The following is a 23,406-nucleotide window of genomic DNA, read 5'->3' as shown; positions in this document are numbered from 1 at the left end:
ATAAGCCCTAAGACCCCAGATAATTGTTAACTTGTGTGACTATCATTAGTGATTTGTGTATGGTACTCCTAGATCACTTTGTTCCATTATTCTATTTTAATTCTTACTATAATTCTTACTATAGGTGGGCGGCACGGTGGCATAGTGGGCGGCACGGTGGCACAGTGGTTAGCACTGCTGCCTCACAGCGCCAGAGACCCGGGTTCAATTCCCGCCTCAGGCGATAATCTAATCTAATCTAATAATTAGCAATTTCCTTATTTTTTTGTGCTAAAATCGTAATATTTTATGTTAAAATTATTTTTCCATTACATTCTCATTCTGAAAAATTGTATGTGGAACCCTTTTTGTTCCAGCTCTTTTCAAAGAGTCATAGAGATATACAGCATGGAAACAGACACTTTCTGTCACTCACTTTCAATGTATTTTCCCTTATTATTGCTGTCTCCAAAGGAAGCTGTTCCTTCCTGTCCAGTCTGGGTCCTCCAGGATTTTAATAGTCTGAATTAAATCTCCCTTAAAGTATCTTCACTTTCAAAAAAAAAATCTATTCTTATAGAGTCATAGAGATATACAACATGGAAACAGACCCTTCGGTCAAACCCATCCATGCTGATCAGATATCCCATCCCAACGACTAGCACCCGGCCCATATCCCTCCAAACCCTTCCTATTCATATACCCATCCAAATGCCTCTTAAATGTTGCAATTGTACCAGCCTCCACCACTTCCTCTGGCAGCTCATTTCATACACGTACCACCCTCTGTGTGAAAAAGTTGCCCCTTAGGTCTCTTTTATATCTTTCCCCTCTCACCCTAAACGTATGCCCTCTAGTTCTGGACTGCCCGACCCCAGGGAAAAGACTTTTGTCTATTTACCCTATCCATGCAGCTTATAATTTTGTAAACCTCTATAAGGTCACCCCTCAGCCTTTGACGCTCGAGGGAAAACAGCCCCAGCCTGTTCAGCCTCTCCCTATAGCTCAAATCCTCCAACCCTGGCAACATTCTTGTAAATCCTTCCTGAACCCTTTCAAGTTTCACAACATGTTTTCGATAGGAAGGAGACCAGAATTGCACGCAATATTCCAATAGTGGCCTAACCAATGTCCTGTACAGCCGCAACATGACCTCCCAAAAGAAAGCATACCAAATGCTTTTTTCACTATTCTATCCACCTGCAACGCCACTTTCAACGAGCTGTGAACCTGCACTCCAACGTTTCTTTGTTCAGCAACATTCCCTAGGATCTTACCATTAAGTGTCTAAGTCCTGCTAAGATTTGCTTTCCCAAAATGCAGCACCTCGCATTTATCTGAATTAAATTCCATCTTCCACTTCTCAGCCCATTGGCCCATCTGGTCAAGATCCTGTTGTAATCTGAGGTAAACCTCTTCGCTGTCCATTACACCTCCAATTTTGGTGTCTTCTGCAAACTTACTAACTGTACATGTTACGCTCACATCCAAATCATTTATGTTCAATGACTAAAAGTAGAGGACCCAGCACCGATCCTTGTGGCACTCCACTGGTCACAGGCCTCCAGTCTGAAAAATAATCCTCCACCACCACCCTCTGTCTTCTACCTTTGTGCCAGTTTTGTATCCAAATGGCTAATTCTCCCTATATTCCATGAGTTCTAACCTTGCTAATCAGTCTCCCATGGGAACCTTGTTGAACGCCTTACTGAAGTCCATATAGATCACATCTACTGCTCTGCCCTCATCATTCCTCTTTGTTACTTCTTAAAAAAACTGAATCAAGTTTGTGAGACATGATTTTCAACACACAAAGCCATGTTGACTATCCCTAATCAGTCCTTGCCTTTCCAAATACATTTCCATCCTGTCCCTTAGGATTCCCTCCAACAACTTGCCCACCACCGAGGTCAGGCTCACTGGTCTATAGTTCCCTGGCTTGTCCTTACCATCCTTCTTAAACAGTGGCACCACATTAGCCTACCTCCAGTCTTCCGACACCTCACCTGTGACTATCGATGATACAAATATCTCAGCAAGAGACTCGGGAGTCACTTCTCTAGCTTCCCATAGAGTTCTAGGGTACACCTGATCAGGTTCTGGGGATTTATCCACCTTTACGTGTTTCAAGACATCCAGCACTTTCTCCTCTATAATATGGACATTTTGCAAGATGTCACCATCTATTTCCCTACAGTCTATACCTTCCACAGTAAATACTGATGCAAAATACTCGTTTAGTATCTCCCCCATTTTCTGTGGCTCCACACAAAGGCTGCCTTGCTGATCTTTTGAGGGGTCCTATTCTGTCCATGTTACCCTTTTGTCCTTAATGTATTTGTAAAAACACTTTGGATTCTCCTTAATTCTATTTGCCAAAGCTATCTCATGTCCCCTTTTTGCCCTCCTGATTTCCCTCTTAAATATACCCCCACTGCCTTTACACTCTAAGGATTCACTCGATCTATCCTGTCTATACCTTTACGTATGCTTGCTTCTTTTTCTTAGCCAAACCCTCAATTTTTTTAGTCATCCAGCATTCCCTATATCTACCAGCCTTTCCTTTCATCGTAAAAGGAATATACTTTCTCTGGATTCTCGTTCTCATTTCTGAAGGCTTCCCATTTTCCAGCCATCCCTTTACCTGCAAATATCTGCCCCCAATCAGCTTTTGAAAGTTCTTGCCTAATACTGTGAAAATTGGCCTTTCATTTCTTATCCCTCTTAATTCTATTATGTTGATGACTTCATGGTTTCGTTTCCTGCTCTTGCCCTGAACTGGGAAATTTTATTAAATCTTTGACAAAGTTTTGTGGGGGGTGGGAAGCCTGCCGGCACCTGTGCGTACTCCACAAGTGTAATTCCAACTTTTTTGTCACTTGGGATTTTATTTCTTGAGAAATATCTCTACAATGTCCAGTTAAGAATTTTGCATCCTTCTGGACACAACATGGAGTGGAACAGTTTCATGATCTGTGCTTGTTTTAACAGCAGTTGTTGATGCTGCTGCTATCTGCCTTAGTTATGCTTCCTCTTGATTCATCCTTTGTTACTTTTCTTGTCCCATCACCATCCCTTTTACCTTATCTTTTTATCTCTTTTGCCCCCACCCCCAGACCTTTGCTTTTCTTCGGTGCCGGTAATGTTGCCACATCTGTACTTGCTTAAAACCTTTTAGTTCTTTTCTCCGTTCTGACAAAAGATCATTGACTTGAAACATTAACTTTTTTTTCTCTCAAGCGATAGTGTCTGACCCAATGAGTACTTACTGGACTTTAGTTTTAATTTCAGAAAAGGCCTGATTCTGTAGTTCCCATTTAGAAAAATCGGATAAATACATAACATCTACCTGAAAGAGATATAGACAGCCTCAACATTTTATTGAAATGTAAAGATTTGGAAAATTAAATCAATGAGGTACATCAGGCAGTAAATGATATGAGCTCACAAAAGCTAAGTATGTTTATAGTAAAACCATAGGCTATGGTTTTAAATTGCGTTAAACCATAGTTGGCAAGAGAAATTGATACAGAGGCAAAACATGTTATGACATAACGTTTAAGTGATTTATTTTTGTAAACTGAAATTTGCAATATTTGTTAGTGCAAATGTATTTTTAACTGCCTGTATTAACTTCATTAGACTACTTGTAGCTAATCTGGTAATGAATTGATCAGGTATTATACATGAATGTAGTAATCTGAAATTAAACAATTAAAGAAAAACCTTTTGACTTCAAGCATGTTGGATATTAACATGTCCCTGATTAATTATTTCCTTTAAAGAAAACTTAACTCACTTATTCAAACTACAATACAAAATGATTGTGTACCAGTATTTTATGATTCTGGAATTTGCTCATTGATTATTTGAATTGAGTTTGGAAAGAATTGGGTTACTGTGTTATTTGGATGGAGTCTACAATTTGTAAACTTTTCTAAAGTTAATTTCATCACACATATATACATACAGCAATCTGAAAATGCATTTTTATGAGCCTTTGGCATTGTTATCAATAATTTTAATATATATGATAACACAAACTGTCATTTTTCCATTCTATTTCCCTTTTTGATGTACAGATGGTATGAAGAGCTTCACAAAATGCATTTATTCTAACCAGGGATCTCTTGTCATTTCTTCTCAGCGCTTGCATCTAGTGGAACACTTCCTATAACCTCCCTTGATGCCAGTGGAAATCTATTGTTTGCCAATGCAGCGAACCCAGGGGGTACTCCAAACATCGTGACAGCCCCTCTCTTTTTGAACCCACAAAACCTCTCCTTACTCACCAGCAACCCAGCCGTAAGCCTGATATCTGCTGCCGGGACAACTGGACATGCAGCGAGTCTCCAGATGGCCTCTATGTCAACTGATTCCAGCCAGAACTCTTCATTCACTGTGACCTCAGCAGGTGGGGCCACCAACACCACCAAGGCCCAATGAGACGTACTCCCTAGAATGGATCATTTAATCCAGTATGGGATGTGTAATTGGCTGCTTCCAGCAAAAGCAAAACTGATGTTTGCCTAATTTTTTAACTTGCTTTTCAGGATTGTGTCACAAATGACAAAAAAAAGACTTCTACCAAAAAGGAAACACGTGAATATTTATCGTTTCAGACGGTCGTAACAATATAGGAGTCATTAACAATGCATAGGCAAGGGTTCTGTCTCCTTTAGTATCTATTTTATTAGTTCTTTTTAATTGTGTGTTTATTTTAATTAGGTCTGTTGTACAGGCCTTTTTGTTTCATAAAGGTGTTTATATCATGTATAAATAGCATGGGTTTCTTTAACTGGTACAGTTTAGGCAGGCCTGTACTTGGGATGCTTGTGCATCTTTTTTTTCCCCTGTGTATACCGTTAAGAAAACTACATTGGGTTTTTATTTTTTTTTCTTCTTGTTAATGTCTCTTGAAATTATCTCCTTTCTTTTGGAAAAAAAAAGGTTGTTCCTTGTCGGGTACACTGTAGATTTATGCACCGTTTGTATAAAGTGGTTTACTGTTGGTTATTTTTGTAGGAAAGATTCAAAGTTAGATGCTTTGAGACAAAAGTTCGCAAACTGATGGTTTTAAAAACATTCTTGGTTTTTAAAATGGCTTAGTATGTCTGTCCTTCCTAAATGTAAGGGTTGGGTATGTTAGCAAATGTCATACCATCAGCGATATTGATCCACGTAGCTGAACAACTGGAAATGAGAAGACTTTATTGTCAGTGGATCATGGGTATCTTGTGAAGCTTTTGTCTTTGCTCAGATACTGAAACTAGTTGAAACCATCACGGAATATGGTAGAGATGAGCAAACTACAAATATGCAAGACCAACTATAAAAGCTAATGGGGAAAATTCATTATTTAGTTTCCAGAAACTGATTTATTTATAGAAACTAAATAATATATGTTCCCATAGAACTTGATAACACATCTAATGTTGGTGCAGTTTGGTGTTTGTTTATCTTTAAGGGAAAATAGGGTTGTTTTGAGACAAGCGGCTTACAGTATGCACAGTATGGCTTGAACCATTGCTGTAAGCGTATTAAAACCAAAAATTAAAGGACTGGAGTAGAGCATTGCAGTTCACATGGAATAAAAATGGTGTCTGTCATTTTCTGTAGTGAACTTGAAAGAGAGGAGCAAGGTTTATATTACAAGCCAGAATGATTGCTGTTGCCACATGTCCAGCATTCCCAATTGGTTAATGAACAACATGTTTAGATACTCAATATGTGTGAACTTTGTGCTGAGCTACCCACGGGAAATGAATGAGGTATAAATTTCTTTTGTTCAATAGCACGTGATATTTTCTGATAAACGCAGCTGATGTTTTAACAAATAATGTGCTTGAATCAAACAAGTGTTCGTTCAAAAAAGCCCGAGCTCTGTTGCTGACTATTCACTCATATTGCTGCACTATGCGTGTACCAAACAGATACTAGAATTGATGTTATAATTCAAATTCACGTTGGTTAATATTGTTCTTTGTGTTAGTCATAACAACTGGATTCAATTAAGTTTCTCATCTTAAGTAATGACAGTCACCATTTTTTTCCTTGTTAGTAACTACATTAATCTCCTTTTCAAGACACAAAATATGCAGTTCTGGTAGGGTTGCACTACCAAACTGCAAACAAAATGAATATGGCTGCCTACCAAATATGGACAGCTATTAAAAGCTTGAACCAAAGTCAGTTTTACCTAGCTGCTGTACCAATGACATTGTTTGCATGAGTGCAGTTAATAGGCATCAGTAATTTAGTTGCTCCTGTTCATAGAAGGTAAACAGTTACTATTTTCTACTTTTTAATGTCGTTTTTCAGGTGAAAGAATCTTCAAACGTGAAATTTACATTGTTGCAGAATAATAATCATTTTGTCAAGAGTCTGGTGCAACCAGTTTTCATTGGGTAATTCAAATTTACTGGATGGCTAAATGTAGACTGGTGTTAGTGATATTAAGAAAGTTAAAAATAATATTTCCAGTTGTACAAACCCTCACTGTCTAAATGTACAAAACAGATCCTGTGACAGATTGTACTGCTGCAGTACTTGTATCCTTCTAGTATTTGTACTCTTGTACTATTTTCACTGGGTATTCAAACAAATTTTAGAGGAATGTTGTTACTTTTCTAATAGTAGATTCTGGGCTTTGGACCAGTGGGAAATGTTTAGACCCCATGCACAAATGTAAACCAAAAACCTTTAGTCCTCCAAGGCAGGTATTTAACCAGGCCATTCTGTAATTCCAGCACCTACCCAAATTATATTTATGACACTTTTGCCCTCATTACTGTTTTCTATCATTGCTTTACTTTGCAATGACACCTAAAGTACAAAAATGTGCATAGTACTTGTGTATGGGAAGAATTAATGTTGCACCAGAAGTACAAACTATGCAATAAAGACCAGTTGTCTACAGTCACATTGGTGGCAATAATAAATTGCATCGCATGTGAGGAGCAGTAAAAAGATATCCCCACAATGCTGAGTGTCTGAATAAAGGTGAAGTGCTTTTCTAGAGATGACCTTTGCTTACTAATATACTTGCTTGGTAGCATGGCTCAAGTATTGGACATCAATTGTTGAGCTAGCTTTTCATTTAAGCAATTACATATTTACCACATTGAAAATAATTTGGACAGGTGAGTTATAATATTCAACCCATGTTGGTGTCAGCCTCGTGTACTTTGTAGCTTTTATTGCATGCCCTTTCATGTTAAACACGTGAATTAATAGATAAAACTGGTTCATTGAATAGCAGAAGGCTTTCTGTGAACACTTTTTTGTTCCTGATTTTTCCACTTGCTCCATAAATAGCAAATGTTTTAAAAAGCAACAAGAAGAAAAATAAGCATAAAGCTGAGATGACTGTTTCAGTTTTAAATACTAGACAGAACTGAATGCTGGTCATTGATGGTGGTAGTGAAACAGAAGTTGAAGGCATGCTCCATAGAAACTTTAAGACAATGCTTTCTAGCTGACCCCAGACCACAGTTAATATTTAAATTTTAAACCTAACTGAGCTAGTTCTAATTTTTTGTTGTGTATCTGAAAAGGAAACAAAATAAGTTGTGGTAAAGCTTTTAATTTTATATTCCTTAATGGATTAATGTTTTGCTACAAAGGTAGTCAGCGTATCATTGCATTTGTCTGTTGCAGAGAGAATCCTGCTTTTATTTGTGAGATGTTGTAGTTTGAAGCAATCAAACCAGGATTTTCTTTCAGGATTGTGTTTTGCCCTTGTTAGAGCTGGGCAGTATCATTTGCACCAACTCTGCAAACGCCAGTGGCTTATGTGACATTGAGGTTTGTCAATAAAAATTGGTTGTGTTCTTAGGTTTTTGGAATTGAATGATACATAGGTAAATATAAGGAATAGTTTTAATCATTAAAATTTAGTAATTTTAGTTAGCAGCAAACAATTCAGAGCTCTTATGGTTGCAATGGTTACAATTCATGCTCTCAAAGCTATTTATGCCATTGTCCCTTTTTGCCAACTTTCCATAAAGTCAGACACATACTGACTTAATCCATCAATCCATTTGAGTCAAAGTGGACTACTTTTTTTCAGATCAGATAAAATTGGTAAAAGCAAATCGCTCATTAAGGTGGGACATACTCCATGATAAATGCTAAATTATCCATTTTAAAAATATTGAATTCTGGAAGTGCTCTTAATAATAATTAATCAATTGACACTTCATGGATGAATATTTTACTCCTGTTTCTAAGCTGATTATCTGTTTTAAAGTAAATTCTAAAATATTGACTTCATCTTACTAATTTATTTGCCAAATTTCTTGCAACAGAAGCTCTTTTTGTTTTAAAAGCCTCCAATGCTAATGGATTAAATTTCAAACCTAAATATGTGAAATCCATGAACAGATGCTAGCAACATTTTGTAACTGAGACATTTACATGATCAGATTCAAATGACCCTGTTGCCTTTGAGACGTTTGTTCAAATATTGCTCCTCCTCAAACAGTTGGGGGTTGTGAACAGGAAGACTGTTGTGAATTTCAATACATTTCTTGAATGAAGTCTTAAACTGGTCCTCTGATGCAATTGTGTATTTTCATTGAGGATACACAAAATAAACTGGAAGTAAATGTGTCCATGTATCCATTTTCCACATTGTTGGAATATACCATTTTATTTCTGTTCATGTTTTATATGTTGTATAAATACTCGAATCTCAAAATTTTAATTATCCATTATTGAATGCAATACGTGTACACATTTTGCATATTTTCAGTGCATGTATATGCTCTTCCCAGACTTTTCAGTAGCAAGCTTTTGACTTTGATTTTCAAAGACTTAATCTAAACCATCTTTTCAAGATGTATAAATAATAATTGGTCTAACCCAAATAATTAGTATGTATATTAAGCATACATCAACAATGCATCATAAGAATACAATGTAAATGTCTTTGTTTAGGCATTAGATTGGATCATAGTTCTGTGGTGAAAGTTTTATTGCCCCGCTGTAATATAAGAGCAATGTCCCATTTTAACCGCTTGATCAGCTAAGGGCCAATAAATTCCTATAAGTTATTTTAGTTTAATGTTCTGCCATATAGTAATGTCTCTTTGGTCAAACATAACTTTGATGTGGAATAACAATTTGCATTGTTTGACAAATCAGGTGTCATTTTATTTTATGTTTGTTCCCTGACAATAGGACCTTTGGCAATAGGACCAGATATGTCAGAAGATTAGTTAGAATTCCTAAGGATTTTTGTGCTAGAGTTGCCACAAACATTGGTGATAGGCATCATCAACCAGGTGAAATCAGAAAGCAGCCACAGTGCTCCACTAAATAGATATGCCTTATCCAGTTCTCAAAATTGACTTACGTGAACTGAACGTCAATGCCTGCAGGCACTTTTATTTATAAACACAATTTAGATCATGGCTTATCACAAGAACTAGAAGCAGCAGTAGGTGATTCAACCCTGCTCCAAAATTCAGTACAGTCATGGCTGGTCTTATCTTGGCCTCAAATTCACTTTATGCCTGTTCCCTATGACCCTTTAATGTGTTACTTATTAATAATCTATCTTATCTTCTCCTCAAATTCATTTAGTGTCCCAGCATCCAAGGCTATCTGAGGTTGTGATTTTGACAGATTCACAACCATAATAATTCCTCCTCATCTTTGTTTTAAATCTGTCACCCCTTAGCCTAAGACTATAGCCTGTCATTCTAGATTGCCCCACAAGGGGAAACGTCCATTCTGCATCATCTTTGTCAATCCCCTTTAGCAACTTCAATACCTTAATTTACCTTAGATCTTAGATCTCCTCTCATTCTTCTAAACTTGAGTGAATCTGGGCCAAAGCTGCTTGATCTCTCCTCATAAGCCAAGTCTTTAATTTCTAGAATTAATCTAGTGAATCTTTTCATCTTTGGAAGTAATCTAGTGAAACTAACTCCATTTAGTTATAAACTCCTGGTATTCAAAATGAAAACTTCTTTAATGCAGATTTGTAATATTTCTGCATAGTGTTTAATGTCTGTTTCTCCCCTCTATTTTCTACTCCACAACTGATCACTCCATATTTGTCCTCCCTCAAAACACCAAAAAAAAAACAAAAATGCAAATTGACTGTGGAACTGGCAGTGCAGATCTGTTGATGATTTAATTCCCTATTTGTGGCAATAGCTTATTTCTTCAAGTATTAATAGCCACTCTTGAACCAAGAGCTACTGAATAATGCTTTGAAAAAGATCAATCCTTTGCTACAAACATAACTTATTTTATTAATGGTTAGTTGGTAAAAACATTGTATAGGATCTGTATTGACTTGATGAGGTTAACCCCTCAGCACGACATATAGAAATTGTCCTACAATATTCCATTAAATCCATAGTATCTTTCAGCAATGAAGGAGGCTGTTTGGCCTTTCCTGTTCAGTTTGCTTCCAGCATCTTTCAGACATTGCCTTCGAGATCATATTCTTGCATTAAAATAAAATTATCTTCCTCTCCCTCTAATCTTTTTGCCATTTATCTTAAGTCTGTTTTCCCTATTAGCAGTGATTTTTGTTTCAAGATATGTAACGCTGCTGCTGGGATGATGAATCCCTTATTATCATAGATATAGTTATCATGGTAGGACAGGATGGGCACCATATTGAGGAATCGCACCTTGGGCTGAAAGGAGGAAACTGATATTCCACTTAAGTCGATTACAGTTGTGTTTTCTTTTGAGGTTTTTGGAGCTGTCATGAGCTCCTTTCTGAGACCTGTACAGCATTGAGTGAATCCTGTTGAAGTGGTAGGGAGACCAAAAGTTAAATAGAAATAATGTATTTTCCCTATTTTATGTGAACAAAATTGGGGATGGGAAATCCCATCTGAACATATAATTATCCTCAACGTTGTTAAGTAAAAAATGGCTTTACATTATTTGTGCAAACATTTTCATTGAGAAATGAGACAGATCTTGCTCCATGTATGTAGGAAGTGAGTGAACTTTGTCCATTCATTGCAATCTTTTCATTAAGAAGAAATACCTCAGCATCGCTTAGCAATTATAGGCTTGCTTTGCAACGCAAAAACTATTCCTGGTGGATATGATTGTAGATTTAGAATGTAGATATTGATTTTTGGATGATACTTTTACTTAAAAGGACATGTTTATGGATTTAGTTTCTCTCTTGAAAAGGTGATCTTGATAACTAAAGAAAGAAATCAGTTAGTCATGACTCTATTTGCCAAAGCAAATGCCTTCTTTTGCAACTCAATTAAAATGTGGCCTAAGTTTTAGCATGTGTCATTTCACTATTTTTAAGCTAGTTAAGATTTGTATTCTACATTTTGAAATAGTACCATATTTTCATTTTCACCAGCCTTTTGATAGAAAGGGGTTAGTTCAGCAATGTTAGAATGGGAGAGGGTTCCACCACAGAAAAAGTGTTTCCTTAAAAAAAGGAAAAAGTGAACATGTTTTATCTGTGTTGTAAATTGAATGTAGTGTTTGTCACATTAATGGTTGAGTAAGTTTTTAAACTTTGTATTATTATTGTTGTTGATAGCAATGCTAAACAATTCAGTCTAGACCAAAAATATATCCTGCTCCTTGCACCTGCTTGACTGATCAAAGAACAATTAAGTTGATATGTGGCTGCAGTTGTCTCCAGTCATTTACTTTGTGCTTTAGAATAACAGAGGCTTGACACTTTGACTATCCTAGCTCTCATTGTTGTATCCAGTTGATAGAATGAGAATTTTCATGAATTTGGCAGTAATCTCGAGGTATCAAAATAGATTGTGTCAAATAGATGGATTCAGCAGTAATCATTAATTTTGTTTTTGGATTCAGAAGTTGCTATAAAACATCAGTAACATGATTTGACTTTTTTAAGGTAAAGTTCTGTACTAACAAATATTGGGGGTGTGCAATAATGTTCTTTTCATCTCGTGAAGATGGGTTCTCCAGATAGTTGACTATTTTAAGTTGTTGAAGTGGCAACTTTGTCAATCTAATCTTTTATATATACGTTTGGTCAATAATTATTGTCATTATATGTTTTAGCTATACAACGTCTTCATCAAATTAATAATAGTTTAATTCTGTACTTCCCTGCCCTTTGCCAGTTTCTTTTTTATGTTTCATGCAATTCAGCGCATTCTGCTGTGAAAACTGTCTGATTGCAGTTTGAAATAGCTGTCCTTTTGAGTTTGGTTTGCTTTTCAAAAAAAAAGCTATTCAATTTCTGTATTTATCTATTTTTTTGTTTTCTTTTTGATTTGTAGTTTTATATTCTAACAATGTGAAAATATTAATAAATGTGTTATATATTGCACACCCTTAAATATTATCATTAATTCTGCTATTGTGCTAACATCCAAAAGTAAATAGATACTAAGTTTTTATGCCAATTGTGGCATAGGTGTAGGTTAAATATCTATAAAAGCCAAGTTATTGCAAAACTGGGTAGTGCTGTGGGTAGTTACAAATTCAGGCTACACTGGTGTTGCTGAACAACTACATTTGAGCTTTGCATAACAAATGCCTTTCTGGTGTCATTACATGAAGCTGTAGTCTGGTATTGATACTAGTCTATGACTGTTGGACATTGATGATGTTTGCTCTGCTTTTTGTATTAGAAATTTGAAGTTATACCAAGGTTGGGCATTACAGAACTTCAGATTAAAATTGTTGTGTCAGGATCTTTGATCACTTAGCTTGCCATACCAAACAAGGTAATTGACTTTTGTCTCCTAAAATATTCAATTAATTTTGCTGCAGTTTCAGCCTGTTTGTGTTGCAGTAATACTTTTAAACAATAAATAATGAATAGCAAGTAAAAAGGATTACTTAGAAAAGTCACAGTATTCTGTAGTATTAAGATCAGCAAAAGGTTTGGAATATTTCTTGTTGAGTGTTTCCAGCATTTCCTGGTTTTATACCATTTGAAATAGCTTCCAAACAGCCCACAACATTGCTACTTTTTTCTCTTGCTCCCCATCTTTCAAAAGGAAATTTGAAATATTCCAAGGCTTTTCGGTCATCCTTGGTACAGTATTAAAAATGTTACCCAGCTTTTGATACTGTATTCATATGAAGTGCCCGATGAAAGTGTTGCAGCTGACTCTGATTTAAAGAAGCTAGTGATATCTGACCATTTTTTTGCTTTATTATGCTTTCTTTGATATACTCCTAAACTAGTAACAATAGTTCACTACAGGAATAATAAAAGTTGCTTGACTCTTGTGTCAAATGCTCCAAAAATTCTCTGATCAATCCATTTTCTTGTTGCTATAGGCTAAACAGTTTTTCATTTTCTCTGCATTTCCTGTGCAATGAGATCTGATCTGTATAATCACTATTTGCTTATATTTAAACTGTCTCCACAATTATTTAGGGTTACAATTTATTTATAATTAGTCAAACTTTTCAATTTTTGACAGTCAGAATATCCATGTAAATTGGTGATACTGATTATTTATATATAAACGAGTTGTTCACTTTGCTCCGTGGTGAAGTCAAATCTGCTGTTATTCATCATCCTTTTTTCACCCAGAAGTTCTCAAAGAAAGCAAAATAAAATTGTTAGCTTTTAATTGGTAGATACACACAGCTTCATCACTGATATTAAATTCCTTGCTTTGAAATGATAAGGAAAGGCATAAAAACCAATTGGTGATACAGTTATTAGTTGTTGAAATATGGAGTTGGAATCATTTAAAGTAGGAACAAACTAAATTAAGGATTCTGAAAGTATAAATGTTTGGTTACCTTGAGGTTTATAAATACAAAAACAAAACTTTTACTACAAATCTGCCCTGATGGATTTTGCAGGTAGAATTGATTCTCATTTTAGTGGCTGGTTTTGTAAAGAGCTACATACGCTGAGAGAATGATGTTTAAAAAAAATGTCTTAATGCATCCATTCCAGTTATACAAGAAGAGCACTTGGAACAAAATATGAGTCAGTTTGTATAGTAAATTAATAAATGAAGGAATTCTGAGGAAGAAAATGAAATTCTGTCAGATTTATTCCCATGGTTGTTATGAATACCAGACAGGTTTCTATACTTCGATCTTTATAGCAACCTCCTTAAAATATTATGTATAACTGTCCCCATATATATTGTGAAAGCATCGCATCTATAATAGGACAATCATACAGTCAGTTACTTTTGTAAGGTGCATTTGAGATTTTGTCACAGTCTTAGTCTGAATCAGAAATTACTGGTTAATTAATAGGTTTTGTTTTAAGTTGTATTAATTAACATTAATCATTCTAATTATGGTAGAATAGCAACTTAGCTGCATTAGAAATGAATTTTCTGAGGAATGAAATTTGTTACCCATAATAAAAATGACCCATTGTATTCCATTATATTTTGTTTATCAATTGATTTGGGTACTTTTAAAAATATCATATTGCCCAACCAACAACCACTAATATCCTGACTTACTGTTCTCAAATAGAAGTTTAGAGACTGTGACTACGCCAACTATCCTAGGAATTGCCCTGTCCAGGCAATGGTGGGTTTTTGAAATTACATCATATTAAATGACATCATCAATGCTGCAACACATTACACAATTGCTTTTGTTACTGAGCTACAAGGGGGATGGAAAATATACCATGTCTGATAGCCCATTTGCTCTAGCATATTACAGATTGAAATGGAAATGTTTCAGGTTTACATTTGTCTACTCACATGGTGTGATTATTTCATTTTCTTCCTCAGTTGCTTAAATGGTGCTGTCACCATTTGTTCTGTGTACAGGAGCTGTTGTATACCTCATTTCTAACTCATGACTGAGTAACTCGCTTTAATCTCCCCCCTCAGAGTGGCTGAACCTGCTACTGATTGTATACTTAAACTGTATACTTAAAACAAAAGAATCTGGCATGTATTAGCACAAGCACAGCAGGAGAATAACAGCAGTCAGAATTGACAACTAAAGTTAAAGTAAGCACTAGGGTATTGCAATCCTTTAACCTTTCCATTATGTCTTTAACTGTTTCATTAGCTGTTAATTCCCTCCACTCTTTCTTTCATCCCACTATATTTTTAGGCAAACTCTAGAACTACTGACGCGCCAGACATAATTAATGGCATGTAGGCAACTAAGTGCTTTATTTATCCAGCAGTTCATGCTCTTCATAGTATGTCCTGAGCAGGTTGTTGGGCTGACTCTCGGCTCCTTAATTGGAGAACTTGTTAGGCATGATGGCAAGCCACCTCACCATTCTTACTGGATGTGTGTATTTCATTTGTTGCAAACCTAGTTTTTAATGACTGAAAAAAACTGTTGTCTTTTCTGATTGGGATAGGCTAATGAACACTAGCAAAGTGACTTTATGCTGAAATAATTTACCAAATTCTGTCTATTATGTGTTGGCTCATTTCTAATTGCTTAAGACCACACTTCTTAATAAAACTTACATTTTATGTGCTTAAAATAAAACAAGGAGCTTGATTTCTGACAGTGATTTTCAGTCAAAAACAAAAATATGTTACTTTGTACTAATTCTTCTCCCTGGCTGCATCAGTCAGTTATTCAGAGGCTCAAACGAATGAATGCACAGTAGTGTTCATAGCCAAATATTGGTTGAATATCGAGGGGCTGTTCAGTTTTGACAATCTCGTAAGGGTTTGTGTCCATCATTAAAAGTACCCTGAGAATAACACTCACTCTCTGAATGTAAATGTTAGTGATGGTCATTCCTGCCAAGCTTGGTGCTTTTATTACATGCCAGCAACCTTTCATTGTGCTGATAAAACCAAAGACTTACTAATGATTGTATGAATTAATTTTTTTAAATGTCTTCAGTCCTAAACTAATCTTATTTCAAAAGTGTAAATTGCTTACAGTGACAAAAGAATTGCATAAAGCAAAATAAATCTGCTTCATTCTACCTATTAAATAATAGAGGGCCAGGTAAAAGTGGAGCACGTGTGCTATTTGATTGGTTAAAGGACTGGAGACTCCTGTGGTAGGGTTGGCTCTTCTGAGGGGCATTTATCCCTTTGGGCTGGGTGATCTGAATTAATACACACTGAGGTGCTCTTCAGAACTGACTATAACTGGCTGGACGCTGCCATTTCATTTTGCGAAAGAAAAATGAAGACTAAAAAATATGTAGCTTGCTTACAAAGATTTCATATCCTTTTCATAATACCACTGTGCAACTATGCATTGTATTCCTCAACCTTGTACTAGATAGAGTCAGTACTTTTTTGTGTAGAGAAAGGTGGATTTCTTTGTGTTCAGTGATTTTTTTTTTGAGTGCTAAATGGGGGTTGTAGGATCATACAAGCTCTATCCCAAAGCGAAATACAAATGTTAACATTCGCCTAATGCAGATACCAAAGATTTGTTTCTTCTTTGCAACCTTAATTGTGTATTAAATGCAATTACCCAGCAGGCATTAGTCTAACCTCAGTAATTCCAAAGCTTAGATGTATATTTTGGTATATTTCTGGGATAAAGGTTTTTTTTTGTCAAATCCTTGTTCGTTTCAGTGTATTGCTCTTAAGTCATGGCATGAGATAAAAAAAAATAAATTGTCTTTCTTGGTAGTTTAAGATATAGTATTTTTGTATGTTTTGGGTGTGTCTTTGTGTGTGAGAACATAATTGTTTTTCACTGCCTAGTTGTTCATAGTTTTAAAAGTGTACATATTATCCAATTTTGGACGTCCGCAGGCTTGTATTCTTTAGATGTGTTATTTATTGGAAGATTTTTAAAAACAAAGTTTTTCAATAGACAGTATTCCTTTCTTATATAAAAAATATCTACATGATAACCTTCAAAAGTTAAATCATATTTTTAAATTATACCTTCATCATTCACAATTAAGTTATTCAATTTGGTGTAGTGTTTTTCATTAGGAATGCAAAATTTCCACCCAGACCAACATTAAAGATGGTTACAGCCTATGGTTTATGTATATTAAATCTAAAATTTTCAAACTGAGGCATTGTTTTTTGCCTTTTCGAACATCTTATTAGTTATTCTTATTCAGGGTGTTCCACTCTTCCTTCCCGTTCTCTGGTTTGGTTTGCCAATGAGCATAAACTGTTAACACTCATGCATATTGTTCAGTGCGGGACTGACAAGATAAAGAGTTTAGATAAATATATAATTCACTAATTCCACATGACCATATGATGAATCTAAACATTCCTGAGAATGAATATAATGGTTTTATCTAATCATATTTAAACTAAGTTAATCAGGAATTATGGGAACAATAGCAAAATACTACTTTTCTGACCTAAAATGATATGTAGATATGAGTTTTGCTGGTGTTCGACATCTATTCTGTTGATGAATCCTGTATATGATCAAGAAAAAAGGGATACTGTTGCCAATGAATAAATTTCATGATTTATTAATTCATTATGAATGAAGATGTGAAACAACTCAGCAGTTGTAACTGTAACATTTTCAATTGCGTTGAACTATCCCCACATGTGCATGGTGTATTTATTGTACAATAAGACTGCAGCACAGGTAACCTGCGGACGTCCCTATATCCAGTGCACCTTAATGCAGTACCACAGTTGAGTGTGTTCACATATACCCTGATGACAATTTTATGTATTAACTTCTGATAGATAGTTACTAATGTCAGACCTTTTACCAGTGCAAATGTTCCAAAAAGAAACTATAGGTAATGAGTTGATATCATCTTATACTACTTGCTATCATTTCTTGTTGGGACTTGGATAACCAGATTTGTTGCAAAATTCCCGAAACAACAAAAATTCAATTGACAGCAAATCTAAAGCTAAAGTAAACTTCCAACATGAAATCCTGAAGTGTTTGTTTTCTGGGGCAAGATACAGTTCTCCTAAAATACTGTAAATGCTGAAAATTTCAGCAGTAACAGGAGAATACTGTCTTAAGAGAAATCCAATTGGCACTCAATTCATCAATATAGTTTGCATAAACAATTGTTGTTACAAACCTTGTTTGTCAATTTTTTGAGTCTTTTTCAGGAACTTGAATAAAAGTTTTTTTTGAAAACAACAGAATTTGTGAAACTCTAATATTTGATGGAAGGATGAGATGGTGCAGGATATTGAAAAGAAACTGTTTAATCTTGTGGAAGATTGTGTACTTGCTTTCCAGTTTCCCAGATTTCTTCACTGTAAAATTCTAATGAAAAGTCAGTTTAATTACCAAACGATTGCACTGAAGTTGGTCCATATGTATTTGCATCAATCTAAAACAAATTCGATGCTTGGTAATAAAGATAACTTCTTGTGATGTTTGTCTGGATGCATGGCTTCAAATTTATCATAAAACATCAAAATCTTGATTTATGACTGGAAATGTCTAACTGTCATGAACTGAAAGTGAAATTGCAACTAATTTGCATTGCTCCCCATAAAAACCATGAAACCCCATTATCACCATTTAAGATTCTCCTCCTGAATATGTGAAACTGTTGGTGCTGACTCACCCAGAAAGGACTGACCACACCCTAACAACCTTGTAGGTTTTTCTTTTAATCAACCTGTCACAGAATTGATATTACATAGCTCTGGAGCGGATGGGACTTGAATCCAGACCACCTGGCCCAGAGGTAGGAACATTACTTCTGCACCGCAAAGGCCCCTTGCTTGCACCATTGTAAATTTCAGAATGCTTGATGAAGACCCGCTTAATGCTCATTTACTATTTAGTGAAAATAAGCAGTTTTTGATAAAATGATACAAGAGAATCGGAGAGATTATTGAAAAAGTGAAGAACAAGGCATAAAATAAATTAACCTGTTCGGCAGTGTAAAAGCGTTACTGTACACTTTCTACAGAGATATAGTCCAACCATTTACTAAAATGATGTGCACGTGGGGTTCTCCTTAATTGCCATTAAGTAATAGCTTATTATTTGAACTGAAAATGAGCTCGCCTAGATTTTAATCTTTGATTTTAAGGTCTTGATAAGTTATTCCAATCTCCTATTTTGTTAACTGTCTATCTTGCTATTTATTCCTGTGTGTGTTGACACTTGGGTATATCAACAATTCTGTTTGTCCAGAACATTAGTTTCCCTTGTTTCCTCATCATCTGGGAATGTCTGCCCCAATGAATATATGTTATGATATAAAAATGCTTTCTCTTTGAATAATTTGATTATATCAATTATCTTCAATATTTGTTCTATAGCACTAATCTAAATACTTTTCCATCCAAATGTAGGATATCTTCACTGTTTTTGTGAAGTAATGTTCAAGAGAATTGGTTTTATTAAATAGGAAAAATAAGTGTAGTTCCTCAAGTTTTCTTGTTATTACCAGAAATTTTAAAATAATCCAAATGGAATAATTCTGGCAGGGTGCATAATGTTAAAATGAACCACTGATCAGTAATTTACAGAACGATTAAAACTTGTTTAAAAGGTCTAGTGTACAACTTTGGCAACTAGCAACTTTAACTAATTTCTAAGAAAAAAAGTTATTACCAAGGTAAAAGTTGATGGTAAAATTAGAAATGTTGCACAAAGAGACCTAATGTATATGAATATGAAAAAGCAAATTGCCTTTACCATTGATTTTCCCCTTTGGTGCCTCTAGATGTACATCAGTTTCAGTTGACTAGTAGAAAGTTTGCAAATAGGCAGTTAATCACCATAGTCTAGATTCAAGAATAACAGGAAAGACTAGTAAATTTAGTTAGCTATTGTGACCGTTATATATTTTATTTGGTCAATTCACCTCCATTTAAAATGGTTACGAAGAAATTTCAGAAGTATTAATAAATGTTGTGTGAATATGAAAAATGCAAAATTAGGAACAATTTTACATAACCATTTTACCACATTTAAATAAACAAGGCCCATGCATATATTTTAATCCTGACTCAATGGGATTCAGAATTGTTACATCACAGGTTGGTATGTTTTTATTACTAATCCACCAGTTTCAGTTCAATCAACAGCTAACTGTGTGACATTTTACTGTGAATGTTTTTATACACCAAGTGGCATAATCCTTTTAAAGAGTGGTAATGGAAAATTTAACATGGTTCTAGCCTTTATGGTTGGAAGACAGGAATGCAACATTATGCTGTGTGAATATTTTTGAGGATAAACTGGTGTGAATACATATATCATTGTAATTTTCTACTGACACATTGCAACAGTAAGGCATTATTGTTAAGCATTGATTTGTATATTGCTGTGTACTGGTATAATTTTATGAACGTACAATGTACAGTATCATTTCTGGCTCATGATAAACTCAGAAGTTCGAAGAGTAACCTTTGGAACACTGTAAGAACTAACTGTCAGGATATTAAATTTTACACTTTGACAAATTTAGTAACTTGATTTTTTTTGGTGTTTTTGTTTATTTCTGGTCCTACATATTATGCCGTGTTTAGTCTTAGGTTTTCTTCGTTCGTGAATTACATGGGTACACAATGTAAATCTTTTCAGTTGTATATTTTTAAATTGTATATTCAATTTTCTAACACATTTGTATACATTTAACTGGAAGTCACTAAGTCAAATCTTGATGATTAAGGGGCCTTTAGTGTACTACTGATGACTTTAGAAAAGTATTTTTGACAAATTTTGTTGTGAATTTCTGGGAAATTACTTAATCTTTAAGGGGTTGAACATATTGAACAATGCCTGAACCAACAACAGTATTTGGATTTGATGTCAACTATGAAGCAATTGAATTGTCTTTTTTTTTTGAGGCATCAGAAATAGCTCATTTCTTCCAACACTTAAAACATTTAGTAGTTATTAACTATATCACTATGTAGTTGCAGAGATTAATTTAAAATTCAGTACCTCATTGGATAGCAATGAAAATAGTACATTTAGTCATCTAAATTAGTTGTCAAACTAAGAATCTGTAATTCGGATTTTACAGGTTTTACTTTTTCTGCTCATTGTTATTTAGATTCCTAACTATGTTTTCCTCTGGTCAATTAACTAAATATCTCACTGTTAGGGATGATCTTGCTTCCCTAACATAGGTACTGTAAACATGCTTTATTTAGAAAACAGGTTCATCAAATATAGATAAATAATCACCCAGCATATAGGTGAAAGTTTGAACTGGAACTAGGAAGCTGTATTGGATGTTTCAACTCAGGAGCCAGCAAAACAAACTGGTCTAAATTAGCTGGTAACATCTATAACTGAAGACCATTTTCCATCCTTCCCAATCAAGATGTGACAACAACATTCTTTGAAATTTTAAAATTTTTTTAAAGAAAAGACTGATTTAGATTATTGCAAATATTTCTGATTTTACATGATGCTGCCTGATTTTAAGGTCATGTTAAATGGCTACTAGTCTGGTCTGCTGTACATGCGATAAATATTTGAGCTTTAAGATGTTAATTTATTCCCTACCCCTTTAATTTAAAAATATCTATTCAAACAAGAGCCTATTTTTCTAATTTATTATGAAACCGGATACACAGCGATAGGTATTCATGATGAACTGCTCAATTGTATTAGAAATGCAAAATTTAACAATATTGCTTTTGTCTGCATTAAGGTACTCTTTGGTTTTTAACTTCCCTTTTCAAAATCTGTTCCATTGTGTAGTGAGTAATTGCAGTTAAAGCTGTCTTCGATAACTGCCATGAAAGATTTCCATTGCAGCTAGATTTTTTTGTATTGTAATGTGGTCATTTTATCTAATCATTTTGTATTCATTTTTGTAATGGCGTCTTGATTCATTAAAAATATGACTTAAATATTGATGGGAAACTTACTTATTTCTGATTGGGGGTGCCGGTGTTGGACTGGGGTGTACAAAGTTAAAAATCACACAACGCCAGGTTAGTCCAACAGGTTTATTTGGAAGTACTAGCTTTCGGAGTGCTGCTCCTTCATCAGGTGGCTGTGGAGCATAAGATCGTAAGACATAGAATTTATAGCAAATGTTTACAGTGTGAAGCAACTGAGATGATATATTGAAAAAGACCTGGATTGTATAAGTCTCTTTATCTTTTAGAATGACCATGTTGGTTTCTGTTCTTTCATATGTAAATCCCAGAACTTTTCTTTTAAAGTTACATTCTCAAGTGAACTTTAACAATAGGTGCTATGTCAGCTCAAACAATGCATTGACGTTGTGAGGTTAAAGTCTGTGTCCCAATGTTCAGACTGATTCTATTTCTAAAAACAAGGATTTACAGAATCTTATATGGATTCAGTTTTGAGCAAAATAAAATGTAATTCTGCAAGTACAAATTCACCCTACAAACTTAAATGTGGGTGGGGAGGGGTGGTTGTGAGTGTCTGAGAAAGTGTGTGAGTGTAAACGGGTACAAGTCTGTGAGAGGGTGGGAGGTGGGGGGGATATGTATGTGTGAGTGTATGAGAGAGGATCTGCATGAGTGTCTGGATCTGTAGGAGTTTGTGTGTGTGTGTAGTGCAGCGGGGTCACCTGTAGTGTCACTTATTTCTGCTTACCTTTGTGCGGTTCATTTTTTTTTTGCAGTAACATTAAAAGCTAATCTTAAACAGTCTATTTATCATCCAGGAAAATGATGTACTACCCAGGCTTTTGAATTTAACTTCTAAAGTAAGGTGTCAGACAGCACTAAAACTGATTTATTTTTACCAGAACAACACCATCTACAACAATCCAAATCACAGACTTCAAATAGATGAATTATAGTAGTCAGAATGGGCAATGCTTCTTTCACATTGCACACCATAATATACCCAAAATCATCATTATATACACATTCCTCAATGTGCAGGGGGTCATTGATGGCTATCCTTTTTAAACAGAAGCAATTTGGCAAGGATACTAATTATGCACAGTGTCTGGAACTGCGTAGTCTGCTGGATATTAATATATATATTCAATAGAAATCTTGTACAGTTGTGCGACAGGCAATGATGAAATTTTAATTCAATTCTATGTAGATTAAAGGCTATCCTAAATGTCAACATGTAAGCAATGTAATTATCATAAAACCCATCTGGTTCCCTAATATCTGATAGGGAAGGAAATCTGCTATCCTTCCCTGGTCTGAGCAGCAGGTGACTCCGACCCACAACAATGTGGTTGAATTTTAACTACCCTCTGAAATGGCCGAGTAAGTCAATCGGTTTTAACTAATCACTACAAAATCTAAAGAAAGGAATGAAACCAGACTGACCACCTTGCATCAATCCAGGCAGCAAAAACAGCAGTGGGAATCACAGCCATCCCAACCTTGCAAGATCCCCTTTACAAAACTCTGGGGTCCTCTGCCAAAATTGAAGGAACTATCTCACAGACTAGTCATACTCTCAGTATCATACCTTACAATGTCCTAGATACTGTCATCAAACATAGCAGTTGCACCACCACTGACCAAGCCAGCCAAGTTAATAAGGGCATGGCTGCTAGATTGAGTATACAGCAAATGGTGACAGAACTAAGCGAGGGAAAAATCTATTTGACAACTCCCTCGCCAATCT

General features: G+C 35.2%; 1 protein-coding gene across 2 annotated transcripts in view; it reads left to right on the top strand.

The window, feature by feature from the left end:
• pou2f1b (POU class 2 homeobox 1b) overlaps positions 1 to 21,683 on the top strand; it is a 113,208-nt gene extending 91,525 nt beyond the window's left edge. For both annotated transcript variants that reach the window (XM_043701018.1, XM_043701017.1), the window contains one exon: positions 4,127 to 21,683. In XM_043701018.1, coding sequence (XP_043556953.1) covers positions 4,127 to 4,425 — 299 coding nt within the window. In that variant the 3' untranslated portion in view covers positions 4,426 to 21,683. The remainder of the gene's footprint in view (positions 1 to 4,126) is intronic.
• The last annotated feature ends 1,723 nt before the right edge of the window (positions 21,684 to 23,406 follow it).

This window comes from Chiloscyllium plagiosum, chromosome 12 (genome assembly GCF_004010195.1).
Source record: "Chiloscyllium plagiosum isolate BGI_BamShark_2017 chromosome 12, ASM401019v2, whole genome shotgun sequence".
Lineage (NCBI taxonomy): Eukaryota > Metazoa > Chordata > Chondrichthyes > Orectolobiformes > Hemiscylliidae > Chiloscyllium > Chiloscyllium plagiosum.
The sequence above is the reverse complement of the archived record's forward strand: the minus strand, read 5'-3'. Positions and strand labels throughout refer to the sequence as shown.